This window comes from Somniosus microcephalus, chromosome 28, assembly GCF_052327205.1.
Source record: "Somniosus microcephalus isolate GS21.2 chromosome 28, FLI_Smic_1.0, whole genome shotgun sequence".
NCBI classification, from domain to species: Eukaryota; Metazoa; Chordata; class Chondrichthyes; order Squaliformes; family Somniosidae; genus Somniosus; species Somniosus microcephalus.
The window spans coordinates 48,838,324-48,852,892 of record NC_141014.1 but is presented as its reverse complement, the minus strand read 5'-3'; the positions used below and the strand labels follow the sequence as shown (position 1 = coordinate 48,852,892).

The 14,569-nt window shown below is 45.2% G+C and overlaps 1 protein-coding gene across 1 annotated transcript; it reads left to right on the top strand.

Annotated features, from left to right (window-relative positions):
* The first annotated feature begins 3,087 nt into the window (after positions 1-3,087).
* On the top strand, positions 3,088-13,007 carry LOC147099825 (ferritin heavy chain B-like). The gene is made up of 6 exons (XM_085969146.1): positions 3,088-3,264; positions 4,459-4,605; positions 4,846-4,971; positions 11,664-11,810; positions 12,207-12,332; positions 12,679-13,007. Exons 1-6 carry the CDS (start codon positions 3,163-3,165, stop codon positions 12,829-12,831), a joined length of 801 nt encoding a protein of 266 aa, XP_085825272.1. The 5' UTR covers positions 3,088-3,162; the 3' UTR covers positions 12,832-13,007.
* The last annotated feature ends 1,562 nt before the right edge of the window (positions 13,008-14,569 follow it).

Here is a 14,569-nt window from a genome sequence, read left to right as displayed (position 1 = left end):
TTTAACTTGGATATTCAGACACCGGTTGAAAGATCTCCATTCAATTGTATGTATTTCTTGCAAATACTTCAATCTTGTGTTGCAGACGAAGGGCAATGATTCAGCATCCACAGTGCTCTGGGGTAGAGAATTCCAAAGATATCTTACTAGGAAAGTGTGAATACCCTATTGGGCTTTGTTCTGGGACCCCTCTCCTTCCCCCACCATGGTTGACCAACCTGCCAACACTCATGGTCTTGGGTAAGGTATTGAAGGATGAGGAATCCATGTGGAACTGTATTCCCACAAAATATAATCCTTCTGGAAGGAGTAAATGTATTTCATTAAATGAACAAAGTACAACCCCCAAGTTAAATAGATACTTCTCCTGAAACTCTTTTCCCCCTCCCTGCCTGTTCCATCAATGTATAAACCCAATACCAGCAGCTCCTCCATAAATGTATTGATTGGTATTCAGGCCCATTGTGCAGTTCGCACCAAATAGCAATCATCCTTTCCAAATCCTACTGCATCTCCATTTGTGTCCTTCACCCCCAGGAATGGATTCAACCGTTGATGCTGAAGCTGCAACACGCCAGTGTTTACACGCTAATTTAGGAACTTAGCTGAGAACTGCAGCGGGTGCAATGAAATTGCCGTCTTCAGCCATTCCACGTTGATGTCTTTGCATCTCTCGGAGGCATTTCTGGGGTATCTGAGTTCCCCACATTTCACACGACGATGAGCCGTAATTCTACGAGTCGGGATGGGTTTGCGTGCTGACGGGTTTCATGGCTTCATGTTTCAGACAAAACAAAGTCTTCAGCTCACTCGATGTGAAAAACTTTACAGGCGCCCGTGTTTTAAGAATTACATCAAATTTACAGCACAGAAACAGGCCATTCGTCCCGACTGCTCCGTGCCAGGGTTTATGCTCCACACGAGCCTCCTCCCGCCCTTCTTCATCTAATCCGATCAGCATATTCTTCTATTCCTTTCTTACCAAACTTCACCTTAAATGCATCTCTGCTCTTCGCCTCAACTACTCCATGTGGTAGCGAGTTCCACATTCTCACCACTGAAGAAGTTGCTCCTGAATCCCTTGTTAGATTTATTAGTGACTATCTTATACTTATGGCCCTGAGTTCTGGACTCCCCCACAAGCGAAAGCATTGCCTGCCTCCATTCCGCGGCTATGTTCGCGCCCGGGTGGCCCTGGAGATGGAGCACGCGGTGTCCGCCGGCACGCTCGAGGCCTTCCGAGACCGGTGGGCGTCGCGGGGACTGGAGTGCATCGTCACCCCGGCCGATGTCATTCTAATCTAAGTTGATAAGCCTTATTTGACGTTTTCCTTAAATTTGCAGATAAATTGTACAACCAAAAGGAGGGACAACTGATCCCTGGCTGATGTTACTTTAATTTAAGTTGATAAACTTTATTTGACATTTTCTTAAGCTGCAGATAAATTGTGCAACCACAAAAGACCACAAGTGAAAGCATTTTCTCTCCATCTACCTTATCAAAACACCTTCATCATTTTAAAGACCTCTATTAGTTCACCCTTCAGCCTTCTTATTTCTAGAGAAAAGAGCCCCAGCCTGTTCAGTCATTCCTGATCGATATAACCTCTCAGTTCTGCTGTCATTCTTGTAAATCAAATGTGCACCTTCTCCAGTGCCTCTATATCCTTTTTGTAATATTCTCCTTAGAGCAGAGAAGGCTAAGGGGAGATTTGACAGAGGTGTTTAAAATCATGAAGGGTTTCGATAGAGTAAATAAAGAGAAACTGTTTCCAATGGCTGAAGGGTCGATAACCAGAGGACACAGATTTAAGATGATTAGCAAAAGAACCAGAGGCGACAGGAGGAAAAACGTTGTTACACAAGGAGTGGTTAGGATTGGGAATGCGCTGCCTGATGGGGCGGTGGATACAGATTCAATAGTGGCCTTCAAAAGGGAATTGGATAAATACTTGAAGTAGAAAAAATTCCAGGTTCCTGGGGAAAGAGCGGGGGAGTGGGACTAACTGGATTGCTCTTTGAACGAGCCGGGACAGACTCGATGGGCCGAATGGCCTCCTTCTGTGCTGCACTATTCTATGATTCTATGGAGACCAGAACCGTGCACCGTACTCCAAGTGTAGTCTAACCGAGGTTCTATACCAATTTAACACGTTGAACTCGGGTGCGGTTCGGCTGCAAGCACTCCCCGCACTGAGGTCAGAACGGCACTAATGGTAACTGTTTGCATCTCACAAAATCTATGAGGTCGACGTTCACCCCGCTCCGTGCCGATACATTTCCTACAGTCTGACTACAAAGAAGTACAGCCCTGGTAGCAGCTCCCCGAGTGACGGGCTAGAAAATACACCCCTGTTTTTCTGTGAGAAATTCCTGTCTTTACATCCGAAGGGATTGTGTGATGGGGAGAAATATTTAATGGAAAGTCAAGCCTCATGGGTCCCGGTTCTACAGAATCTGAAAATGTGAATGAATAATACTCTGGTGTAGGTTCCATAACACACAAAGGTGTTTCCAATCAATTTATTCCATTTTTTGAATATTAATTCATGGGATGTGGGCGTCGCTGTCAACGGCCAGAATTTCTTGCCCGGCGCGAATCTCCCTGGAGAAGGCGGTGGTGAGCCGCCTTCTTGAACCGCTGCAGTCCGAGCAGTGAAAGTACTCCCACAATGCTGTTAGGGAGGGAGTTCCAGGATTTTGACCCAGCGACGATGAAGGAACAATTGTAGGAAAATACATCGATAGCGAAGGATGATTCTCAGCACCTTGAGCTTTTCGAAAGCAGCAATTTGTCATTTAATTCAAATGAGAGCATCAAACAACGAGAGACTTTCCGATTTGAAGAAGGTCAAGGACCCCAAAAGCAGTGACATCACCGAGACTGATCTCCCAAACCTGCCGGTTTTCCATAGCTCTGATTGGCTCTGGGTCTCTCACCCCCCTCCCCCACACCCCCTCTCCTTTGTTAATTGGTGCCTGGATTCAGGAAAGATTCCTGATTGGCTCTCAGCGATTGTCAATCATCATTGGTGATGTCATTCCTTGTTTGAATGCAGGCTGCCCCACCAGTATAAATGCAAGAGCTTGGGTTAAAAAGAGTCAGTTCTTGAATTGTCTAGGTGATAGTGAGCAGTAATAGTATAACAGATAATAGTGAAGATGGCCTCCCAAGTGTGTCAGAACTACCACAAGGACTGTGAGGATGCTGTCAACAAGCAGATCAACATGGAGCTCTATTCCTCCTATGTTTATCTCTCCATGGTGGGTCTTGTATTCCTTGTTGCTGTATTCTGAAAAGTTGGAAATTCTGCAGTTCCATGAACTGGTTTTAAACTATATTTCTCTTGACTTCCTTACCTGGGGAAGCAATCTTTGGGCAGTGAGTACTTCAGGGTGAGCTTGTTGTGTTAATGGCCTGCTCCTTGTAGCAGCTGCACTCTGTTGACCAGGTTTAATATATGGAACTAGCTCAGCTGCTGCCTGAGTTTGTAACAAGAACACAAACCTAGTCAAGTGACTGTTGGTGCTTGTTGACATGAAACAAAGTTCAGTTTCAGTGGGGTGACTGTAGTGAGTGACATGTTGGCAGGTCCTCACTGGCTTTCTCTTTAACTGGAAGTGAAGTCCTGGGAATCCTGGTGTTGAAGCCTTGTTCACTGAGCCTAGATCTTTTGCACTACATTGTAGTGTAAAACTACTGGAATTGAGGAAGTTTCTCCTTCCATGCCCAATGTTAGTTTAGATTTGGAAAAATAAGCATTTATATAGTGCCTTTTGACTACCTCCCAAAGTGCTTTGTAGCCACCTGTTATGTGGGAAATATAGCAGCCAATTTGTGCACAGTAAGCTCCCACAAACAATGAGAATGATCAGATCATCTGTTTTAGTGGCGTTGGTTGAGGGATAAATATTGTCCTGGGAATCTGGAGAGAACTCCCCTGTTCTCTGAAGTAGTGCCTTGAGATCTTTCACATCCACCTGAGGACAGACAGGGCCTCTGTTTAACATCTCATCTGAATGACAGGAAGTAGAGGAGGTGCTACTTACCCAGCAGTAGAGTTTAGTTTGACTGGACATGAAATATAATCCTCAACATTAGTTTATAGTTTTGTGTTTTTTGCTAGTTGAATCTTTCATCCTGGTTTTTTTATTGGGAGGAGAAGCTGTCCAACATGTTCAGATAAGTGAATTGTATTTTGCTAGTTAACCAATGGCATCTTGAGGCTTAAGGGATATGGGGAGAAAGCAGGGACAGGGTACTGAATTTGGATGATCAGCCATGATCTCATTAAATGGCGGAACATGCTCGAGGGGCCGAATGGCCTACTACTGCTCCTATCTTTTTTTATATCTCTTTTTGCAAGATTAAGAACTCTCTAACTAGATAAATATAATAATCTTGCACTGTATTTGAAGATCTAGGTCTGATGGAGCTGTTTAAAATTCTCTCCACAGTCCTATTACTTTGACCGGGATGATGTTGCCCTGCGTCACTTTGCCGAGTTCCTCAAGGAGCAGTCACATGAGCAACACGAGGATGCTGAGAAATTGATGAAATTCCAGAATCGGCGTGGAGGCCGAATCATCTTGGAGGACATCAAGGTTGGATTCAATAAATGAGTGGCCTTCTGTTGGGATCCCCTTGTTTCCAATACTTTCTAAAGCAATTGGTTCCAATTTGATTCCATGGTTCTGGTGGCTTAATGCAGTAATTCTATATTCTGTGACACATTGGTTCATGGTAACATGGAATTCTGGCTGCATTTCACCCCTGTTTTCCTTGTGCTGTCTTGTGTATTTTTGTTTAATTCATTGTAAGTGAACTGTGACTTTCCCCTTCAGAAACCAGAGCAGGATGAGTGGAGCAATGGTCTGGAGGCGATGCAGAGAGCTCTACAGATGGAGAAGAATGTCAACCAGAGTCTGCTGGATCTGCACAAACTCTCCACTGGGCACACCGACCCTCATGTAAGTTCTTAATGTGGGTTGTTGGGTGTGTTGGAGGTGGTGGAACCTTGCTGTCCTTGAGCCTATTCAATATTCCCCATGCCCAATCGTTTTGTGTTGGTGTCTCTCCTGGGTCCTTAAGTGGGTTGGGGAGAGGACTGGACAGTTGGCCTAATGTGGACATTGAGAATAAAGCTGTTGGTGTTCTTAGCATCTATTGTACAGGAATTACTGGTTCATTGGAGCAAATTTACATCATCTCAATTACGCCACTTGACTATCCTCCAGTCCAAGAGGAGTAAAATCCCAACTCTAGGGTGGGGGGAGTGGTTGGGGGGGAGATCATGTTCCTTGATATCTGCTACTGGCCATAACTAGTTTCACTTTGTTTCTTTCTTTCAGTTGTGTGACTTCCTGGAGACCCACTACTTGGATGAGCAAGTGAAGATGATCAAGAAGCTTGGAGATCACATCACCAACTTGAAGAGACTGGGAGCCCCTGAGAATGGCATGGGAGAGTACCTGTTTGACAAGCACAGCCTGGGGGAGAGTGACTGAAGCTTATTGTGTTCAGTACTTGTGTTTGTGGTGGTGGTGGGGGGAGATGAATACTCTCTTCATGGAGTCCCATTGGCCTGGAACCACACTGCACTAGGTTCCAACTGCCAAAGCTGCCACTTCTAAGCCTAATGGAGAGTTGGAGAATAGAGCAAGGTAACTACAGGATAACCAATTAGAGACTTGGTCACAGTGTTAGAGCTTTGAGTTTTGACCTACCTTGGGTGAAAATCCAAGGTTATTCTCAACATGCCTGTATCACATGAACACGTGTCAGTCCACTAGTCCCACTTTTCCTTACTTCATCTTTAATTCAATAGTATTCCACCTTTGATGCACTTTCTTAGCCTGTTCTTTGCTGTTGATCCCACAGTGTTTTGATCCTAGCGGGAGCACGAGGTATCCACGGAATCCCAGCACTGTCCTTCCCTCGCCAGATTTAGGGAAACGCCAGTAACTCTCATCTCAATGATTTACTGGACTTCCTGTTCCACCAGAGAAGATTCAACAGTCTCCTCGCCTCTTTGCATTTGTACTTTCCTCCTGGACAGTCAAACATCGAGAGATTAATCACTGAAACAAGTCTATACCAGATAGTCTCTTCTCACAAGTGGGACAATATCTACACAACCAGCACTACACACAGTGATTGCCAGCAACTGGGTCCAGACAGCAGGGGGTCGTTCGGCCCGACTGCCTGTCTCTTGTTCGTGGCCCTGGAGATGGAGCACGTAGTGTCCCCGGCACGCTTGAGGCCTCCCGCAACCAGTGGGCGCCGCGGGGACTGGAGTGCATCGTCACCCCCCCGGCAACCAAATTTCAATTTAATTTGTTAAGTTTCACTTATTGTTTTGAGTTTAGTTACAGTCTGTTTGTTTATGGGTTGCTCAAAAAGAGTACACCCAGTGATTGCCTCTCTCTTCCTGCAATCCCCCCAATCCCGTCAGCTTAACTCAAACATCCTTTCCCTGGCGGATAGACCAGACTTACCCCAGTACATGTCAAATACATGGAATGTACTCGTGCAAAAGGTAATATTTAAAACATTACAAAAACACACATACGCAGTTAACCATCATTTAAAGCTGGCATGAATCTAATAATGGGGGTGAGGCGGACCTACAAATACAAAGGGATCGGGATAGGTGGGTGGAAAATGGCATATAATGTGGGAAAATACAAAAGAATGAGACTAGGGAAAAGAAAGACTTGAATTTCTATAGCGCCTTTCATGACCACCGGATGTCTCAAAGCACTTGACAGCCCATGAAGTACTTTTTGAAGTGTAGTCACTGTTGTAATGTAGGAAGCATAGCAGCCAATTTGCACACAGCAAACTCCCACAAACAACAATGTGATAATGACTGGATCATCTGTTTTTGTTATGTTGGTTGAGGGATTAATATTAAAAGAAAGCACAATTTACACTTCATCTAGAGCCATCCTTTGTTTCTTAACCTGTCCCATTACCATCTCCCTTTGCCTTGAATATCTCTCAATGTCTCTTAATCTCTCCTGCCGTCCATCCTATCACAGACCTTCCCTTTTCTTCTTTCCTCCCCTCCCCCCTTTCCCAGCCTCTTCACTTGCTTAAGAATCTGTTCCATTTCCGGCTTTTTTCCAGTTCTGACGAAAGGTCATCGACCTGAAACGTTGACTCTGTTTCTCTCTTCACAGACGCCGCCTGACCTGCCGAGTGTCTCCGGCATTTTCTGTTTTTATTTGAGGGATAAATAGGACAACCCAGCCTATCCAATCTTTCCTCATAGCTAAAATTCTTCAGCCCAGGCAACATCCTCGTAAATCTCCTCTGTACCCTCTCCAGTGCAATCACATCCTTCCTGTAATGTGGTGACCAGGACTGCACGCAGTATTCTAGCTGCGGCCTAACCAGTGTTTTATACATTTCAAGCATAACCTCCCTGCTCTTATATTCTATGCCTCGGCTAATAAAGCAAGTATCCCGTATGCCGCCTTAACCACCTTATCTACCTGTCCAGCTAACTTCAGAGATCTGTGGACATGCACTCCAAGGTCCCTCTGATCTTCTGCACTTCTCAGTGTCCTACCATTTAACCCTTGCCTTGTTAGCCCTCCACAAATGCATGACCTCACACTTCTCCAGATTGAATTCCATTTGCCACTGTTCTGCCCACCTGACCAGTCCATTGATATCTTCCTGCAGTCTTCAGCTTTCTTCATTATCAACCACACAGCCAATTTTTGTATCATCTGCAAACTTCTTAATCATACTTCCTACATTCAAGTCTAAATCATTGATATATACCACAAAAAGCAAAGGACCCATTACTGAGCCCTGCGGAGCCCCACTGGAAACAGCCTTCCAGTCACAAAAACACCCTTCGACCATTACCCTTTGTTTCCTGCCTCTGAGCCAATTTTGGATCCAACTTGCCCCTTTGCCTTGGATCTCATGGGCTTTTACTTTTGTGACCAGTCTGCCTTGCAGGACCTTATCAAAAGCCTTGCTAAAATCCATATAGACTACAACAAACGCACTACTCTCATCGACCCTCCTTGTTACCTCCTCAAACAATTCAATGAAGTTAGTCAGACATGACCTTCCCTTAACATATCCATGCTGACTGTCCCTGATTAATCTGTGTCTTTCTAAATGAAGATTTATCCTGTCGCTCAGAAATGTTTCCAATAATTTTCCCAACACCGAGGTTAGGCTGACTGACCTGTAATTATTCAGTCTATCCCATTCTCCATTTTTAAACTTCTTCTTCTTCTTCGGCAGTCCCTCCGAACCGAGGATGACTTGCTTCCACATTAAAAACGAGTTCTCAGGTGACTGATGAGTCCAATGCGGGACCTACTGTCTCTGTCACAGGTGGGGCAGACGGTGGTCGAAGGGGCGGGTGGGTGGGGTGCTTGGGTTGACGTGCGCTCCTTGCGCTGCCTGCGCTTGGCTTCCACTTGCTCCCGGCGAAGAGACTCGATGTGTTCGGCGCCTTCCCGGATTCTTCGACTCCACTTTGTGCGGTCTTGGGCCAGGGATTCCCAGGTGTCGGTGGAGATGTGACACTTTTTCGAGGAGGCTTTGAGGGTGTCCTTGAAGCCTTTCCTCTGCCCACCTGGGGCTCTCTTGCCGTGCCGGAGCTCCGAGTACAGCGCTTGTTTTGGGAGTCTCGTATCGGGCATGCAGACAATGTGACCCGTCCATCGGAGCTCATCGAGCGTGGTCAAAGCTTCGATGCTGGGGATGTTGGCCTGAGCGAGATCATTGACGTTGGTGCGCCTCTCCTGCCAATGGATTTGCAGGATCTTGCAGAGGCAGCGTTGGTGGTACCTCTCCCGTGCTTTAAGGTGACTGCTGTACATGGTCCCTTTTCAAACATCGGTATCACGTTAGCCGTCCTCCAGTCCTCTGCCAGAGAAAATTGGAAAATGATGGTCAGAGCCTCTGCTATTTCCTCTCTTACTTCTGAGCGCTTGTGTTTGTCACATTCATCACACGCTCTTTCACTTCACCTGACCCGCTTTGCAGACTCACTGATCTGGTTGGATGTTGCCTCAAACCCACAGATACCTGAAAATGACCAACCCACTGAACCACGCAGAACTATTAAAAAGACACTGACTCGCAAACAACGGAGGATTCAATTAACCCGGGCAAGGTGGCCCTCAACTGGTCCAGGCAGAGTGCGGTCGATGGGGGGGGTGTTCGCTCCGGCTGCCCGCCTCCCTTCCGCGGCTACAACCAATGCCTGGGTGTCCCTGAAGAGGGAGCACTCGGTGTCTGACGGTTCCCTTTGAGGCTTTCCATAACCGGTGGGCACCAGAGGGACTGGAGTGCAGAGTGGATCCAGGGAACTCAATTATAATTTTAAAGGTTTTTATGTTGGTTTTGTCATAATTTGGAACTTATTGTTTGTGCCCCTTTAAAAAGGGGCCACTTATGGTTTAAGTGTTTCTGATTGATGATTTAATCATCCCAATCGATTAGCCTAAAGATAAGCCTGTGATTCCAGATATTCAAACTGTGTTTGAGAAAAGTCAGGGCGATTGGGATCCTTCTTTTTTTTCTATAAATTTAAACTCCCCAGCTGCTGTGGGAATTTAAACCCAGGTCTTTCAGATCATTAGTTCAAGGCCTCTGGATGACTAGTTCAGTAACTTAACCACTAGGCTACCATCCCCTGCCCTTGGGGTCCTTATTGCCTTGTCAGCCAATGACACTCATTTTTCAAAGTTCTGATCCTCTTTTTTTTTTTGAACCCTTAAATTTAGACAATAAAAACTGTAAATAAACTATAAAACTGTAAATAAACCAATAAAAACTCCAAATAAACCTTAATAATCGAATTAAAATTTGGTTCTCCAGCCCAATTATGCACTCCAGTCGCCGCGGCGCCCACCGGTCACGAAAGTGATCGAGCGCGCCGTCAGACACCGCGTGCTCCAGCTCCAGAGCCACCCGGGCGCGAACATGGCCACGGAAGAGAGGGAGGCAATCCGGCCGGACGACCCCCTTTCAAAGTTCTGATTGGCTCTGGGAGTCATCTCCCCTCCTCCCTTTACTTGATTGGTGCTCTGAGAGAGGCTGCCACTTCTGATTGGGTATTGAGGAATGTCACTCATCATCTAGGCGGCCACGCCCTGGATTATCCAGCGGTATAAATATTAGGAGTTCGGGGGGTTGGTTAAATCCCAGCTTCTTACTTCAACAAAGTTTAGATTTAGCAAAAAATAATAATTAGGATGGCTTCTCAAGTGTGTCAGAACTACCACAAGGACTGTGAGGATGCTGTCAACAAGCAGATCAACATGGAGCTCTATTCCTCCTATGTTTATCTCTCCATGGTGGGTCTTGTATTTCTGACCACTTCACAATGGAGACTATGTAATGTTACTTTACTAAATTCTGTGCTGTGTCTAGCCCACCCCTCAATCTATGCACAGTAAATTCATTTTTTAAAGCTAAAATATAATGCAATTTATCATTTTGTGTGTCCATTAACAAACTGCCTCTCTGGTCCTTGCAGTAACGGAACCATATTCTGAGTATCTTAATGACTCTCTTTCCTGGGCTCTTGAGTGTGTTGTTGAAGTTTATATTTGGAATACACTCTGCATTCAATGTGTGGAAATCAGAATTGTTATCCTCACTTCTAAATCACTCCATGGCCTTTCCCTACTTTGCTTTTGCAATAAGGGGATGTAATCTTAAAATTAGAAATAGCCCTTTTAGGAGGGAAGTCAGGAGGCACTTCTTCACAAGGGTGGTGGAGATCTGGAACACTTTTTTTTTTCTTTACCTGCTTTTCCCCCCAGCTGTGGATGCTGGGACAATTGGAGCTTTCAAGACAGATGCTTTTCTTAGGTAAGTGCCTCAAGGGGGATGGAGTAAAGCTACAGGTCAGCCATGATCAAATTGAATGGTGGAGCAGGCTCGAGTGGCTGAATGGCCCACTCCTGTTCCTAATATTAACCTTAGTTTTAACTCTCAGTTTGTGCCCTTCTGTCTTTTCGCTAACTCCCTTTGCCGTACTGGTGGTAAATCCGTCAGCCACTTTGACCCTACTCAGGAACTCTCCCTTAACTCTGCTTTCCTACTTCTTGACCTTGACCAAGCACTTCAAATTCTGAAGGTTTATGAACCTTTATTCCTTGGTATGTGGTTCTCCTCTGAAATGCCTTGATTAGTGTTGAAGGTGCCAAATTAATGCTGCTTGTGGTAATTTTAGTTCCATGGGATGAATGTAGCCAGTAAGATTCAGACCAGTTTCTCCTCTTTGATGTACTACATGAATTGTGTACTGTGACTAGACTCTACTTTAATGGGTTTGTTTCTAGTGCCCCTTGGCAATAGATCTGGGCCAATAATTGCAAGTTACTATTTAATCTGCTCCCACCACCCTTTCAGGCAGTGCATGCACTTGAGTTTCCTCCTGTAGCCTCTGGTTCTTTTGCCATTTCCATTGGCCAGTTTCCCTATTGTTAGGGGTCAGATTGTCCACTTGCTACCAGGTTAGTGAAGTAAGTAGGCCTGTGCTAGTTTCCATGTACCACAAGTTCAGTGAGAATTGAACCCTTTGAATTAAAGCAAAATCCAGGTTGGCTTTATGTACAATACCCATGATAGATCTGCCATGGGATACCCAACGACTTTTCTGATCTCTCCATAGTCCTTCTACTTTGACCAGGATGATGTTGCCCTGCGTCACTTTGCCGAGTTCTTCAAGGAGCAGTCGCACGAGGAACGGGAGCACGCTGAGAAACTGATGAAATTCCAGAATCGGCGTGGAGGCCGAATCATCTTGGAGGACATCAAGGTTTGGCTCGATGAACAAGTGACCTTCTGTCTGGGACCCGTAGACTGATTGTTTCAAATACTTTCTAAAGCCATTGGTTCCAATTTATAACAAACAGGCCATTTGGCCAAGTGGGTCTATGACAGAGTTTATACTGCACGAGCCACCCCCCACTGTGCTTCATCTAGCCCTATCTGCATATCCTTCTATACACCTCTCCCTAGTACTTATCTAGCTTCCCCTTAACTACATCTGTTATTTGACTCCAGTAGTTGTGTTGGCTTAATGCTGTAGTTCTATTTTCTTCTAACACATTGGTTCATGGTAACATTAGATATTTGCACCCCTAATTTCCTTCAATACTTGTTTGTTTGTTTATTCCGTTGTACAGTGAATTGTCTGAATTTCCCTTTCCAGAAACCAGAGCAGGATGAGTGGAGCAATGGTCTGGAGGCGATGCAGAGAGCTCTGCAGCTGGAGAAGAATGTCAACCAGAGTCTGCTGGATCTGCACAAACTCGCCACTGTTAGGACTGACCCTCATGTAAGTTCTGGAAGCTGTAATGTGGGCATTTGTTAAGTTGGAGGTGGTGGTACCGTGAGCCTATTCAAAAGATCTTCACGCCCAATAGCTTTGTGTTGGTGCCTTTTAGGTTTTTGAGTGGTGGGAGGTTGGCCTACTGTGGACATTGACTAGTGAATGTGTCCCAGTGATTTTAGGATCTATGCCCCTATTCTGCAGGAAGTTTAATCTAATGATGCAGTAATTCCATTAATCTCAATTGCACCACAACACTATCCTGCAGTCCAAGTGGTTTGAACTCTTTCGGGAAGCAAGGATGTTCCTTGAAATCTGCTGTTGGACATAACTAGTTTCCCTCTTTTTCCAGTTGTGTGACTTCCTGGAGACCCACTACTTGGATGAGCAAGTGAAGATGATCAAGAAGCTTGGAGATCACATCACCAACCTGAAGAGACTGGGAGCCCCTGAGAATGGCATGGGAGAGTACCTGTTTGATAAGCACACCCTGGGGGAAGAGTGACTAAACTGACTGCAGGGATGAAGCCTATTGTGTTTAGTACTTGTATTTGTAATTGTGTGCGAGACTCCTGTCCTGTAGGGAATGATTGTTTGTGACTTTGTGCAAGAGCTGAGAGACCTGGGCTCTTAATGTGAAATGTCACTAACTGTAAATAAACTGTTCTATATTTGACTGGATTTTGTCTCCTTCTAAATTTTAGTGGTTTTTGTTCCAGTTAACATAACTTGGTTACATTTCCAGTATTACACTGGGCTGTGCAGCAGCGTTGTCATGGGATTTGGTCATAGAATGGTTACAGCACAAGAGGCCATTCGGCCTGTCGAGCCCATGCTGGCTCACTGCAGGAGCACTTTGGCTAGTACTATACCCTACCCTTTCTGTGGAGCCCTGCCATTTTATCCTTCAGGTACTTGTCTAATTCCCTTTTGGAAACAGAGATTGAGTCTGCCACCATCACCCTCTCAGGCAGTGCATTCCACATCCTAACCACTCGCTGCGTTCAGTTTTTCCTCATGTTGTCTTTGGGCCCCCTTCCAATCGCCTTAAATCTGTGTCCTCTGGTTCTCGACCCTTCCACCAATGGGAACAGTTCTATTATTTTTTTGGCAGGGTAATTTTAATCTATTTAACTTTGATATTCTATGTATTTCTTGGAAATTTGTCGATCTTGTGTTGCAAACAAACTGCAATGCTGTAATGCAACAGCTTAATGTACAAAGGTGTGTTCAGCCAAATGAGCTAATGGGACCAGGGACCCCTGAAGCTTGGTAAGAAGTAGGTTTTAGAGTCTTAAAGGAGGCAGAGAGGTTTAGGGAGGGCATTCCAAAGCTTGGGCTCTAGGCAGTTAAATAGAAGTACTTGCTGCCATGGTGATGAATATTCCCCCTGCCCTTGAGAGCTTGAAGAGAGTTATAATTTAGCCATTACAATGAAATACAAGTTATAATAAACACAAGGATGATTTGCTGTGACTGTGTTCTGTCATTTCAGTCCAATGAAGAGAAAGCTCTGGTTTCGCATTCTCTAAGAATTATATTTTCCCTGGGGAAGAGCAGTTTGTATTCAGTAAACTGCTACAGATCCCCATCAGTCATTAGCGGGGGTAACTCCGTTAACAAACTCACCACTGCCGCTATAGCCTTTCTGGGCAGAGAAACAAATAACTGCTGCACAGACCAGCAATGTTGGAGCTCACTGAACTCATGATAAGGGGATTACAATTGATGTGGTGGTGGAGTAGAATCAACAATTGCCATATCGGCTTGCTATCCACATAACCTAATTAGAAGCAGGAGTAGGCCATGCGGCCCTTGAGCCTGCTCCACCATTCAATAAAATCAAGGCTGATCTTCAATCTCACCTCTACTTTCCAGCCCGATCTCCATATCCCTTGATCCCACTACAATCTAAAAATCTATCTGAGCCTTGAATATAGTTAATGGTTCAGCATCCACAGCCCTTTGGGGTAGAGAATTTGAAAATATCTTACTGGGAAACTGTGAGTACCCTACTGGGCTTTGTTCTGGGACCACTCTCCTTCCCCCTCCCCCACCATGTTTGACTAACCTGCCAACACTCATGGTCTTGGGTAAGGTATTGAAGGACGAGGAATACGTGCGGAACTGTATTCCCACAAAATATAATCCTTCCGGAAGGAGTAAATGTATTTCATTAAATGCACAAAGTAAAACCCCCAAGTTAAATAGATACTTCTCCTGAAACTCTCTTCCCCCTCCCT

What these genes read in the sequence shown, in the direction of transcription:
- LOC147099825 (XM_085969146.1), top strand. Translation starts at nt 3,163, where the DNA reads ATGGCCTCCCAAGTGTGTCAGAACTACCACAAGGACTGTGAGGATGCT. An exon ending in TCATCTTGGAGGACATCAAG is followed by an intron (nt 11,811 to 12,206) that starts GTTTGGCTCGAT and finishes TTCCCTTTCCAG; the next exon opens with AAACCAGAGCAGGATGAGTG. An exon ending in CTGTTAGGACTGACCCTCAT is followed by an intron (nt 12,333 to 12,678) that starts GTAAGTTCTGGA and finishes CTCTTTTTCCAG; the next exon opens with TTGTGTGACTTCCTGGAGAC.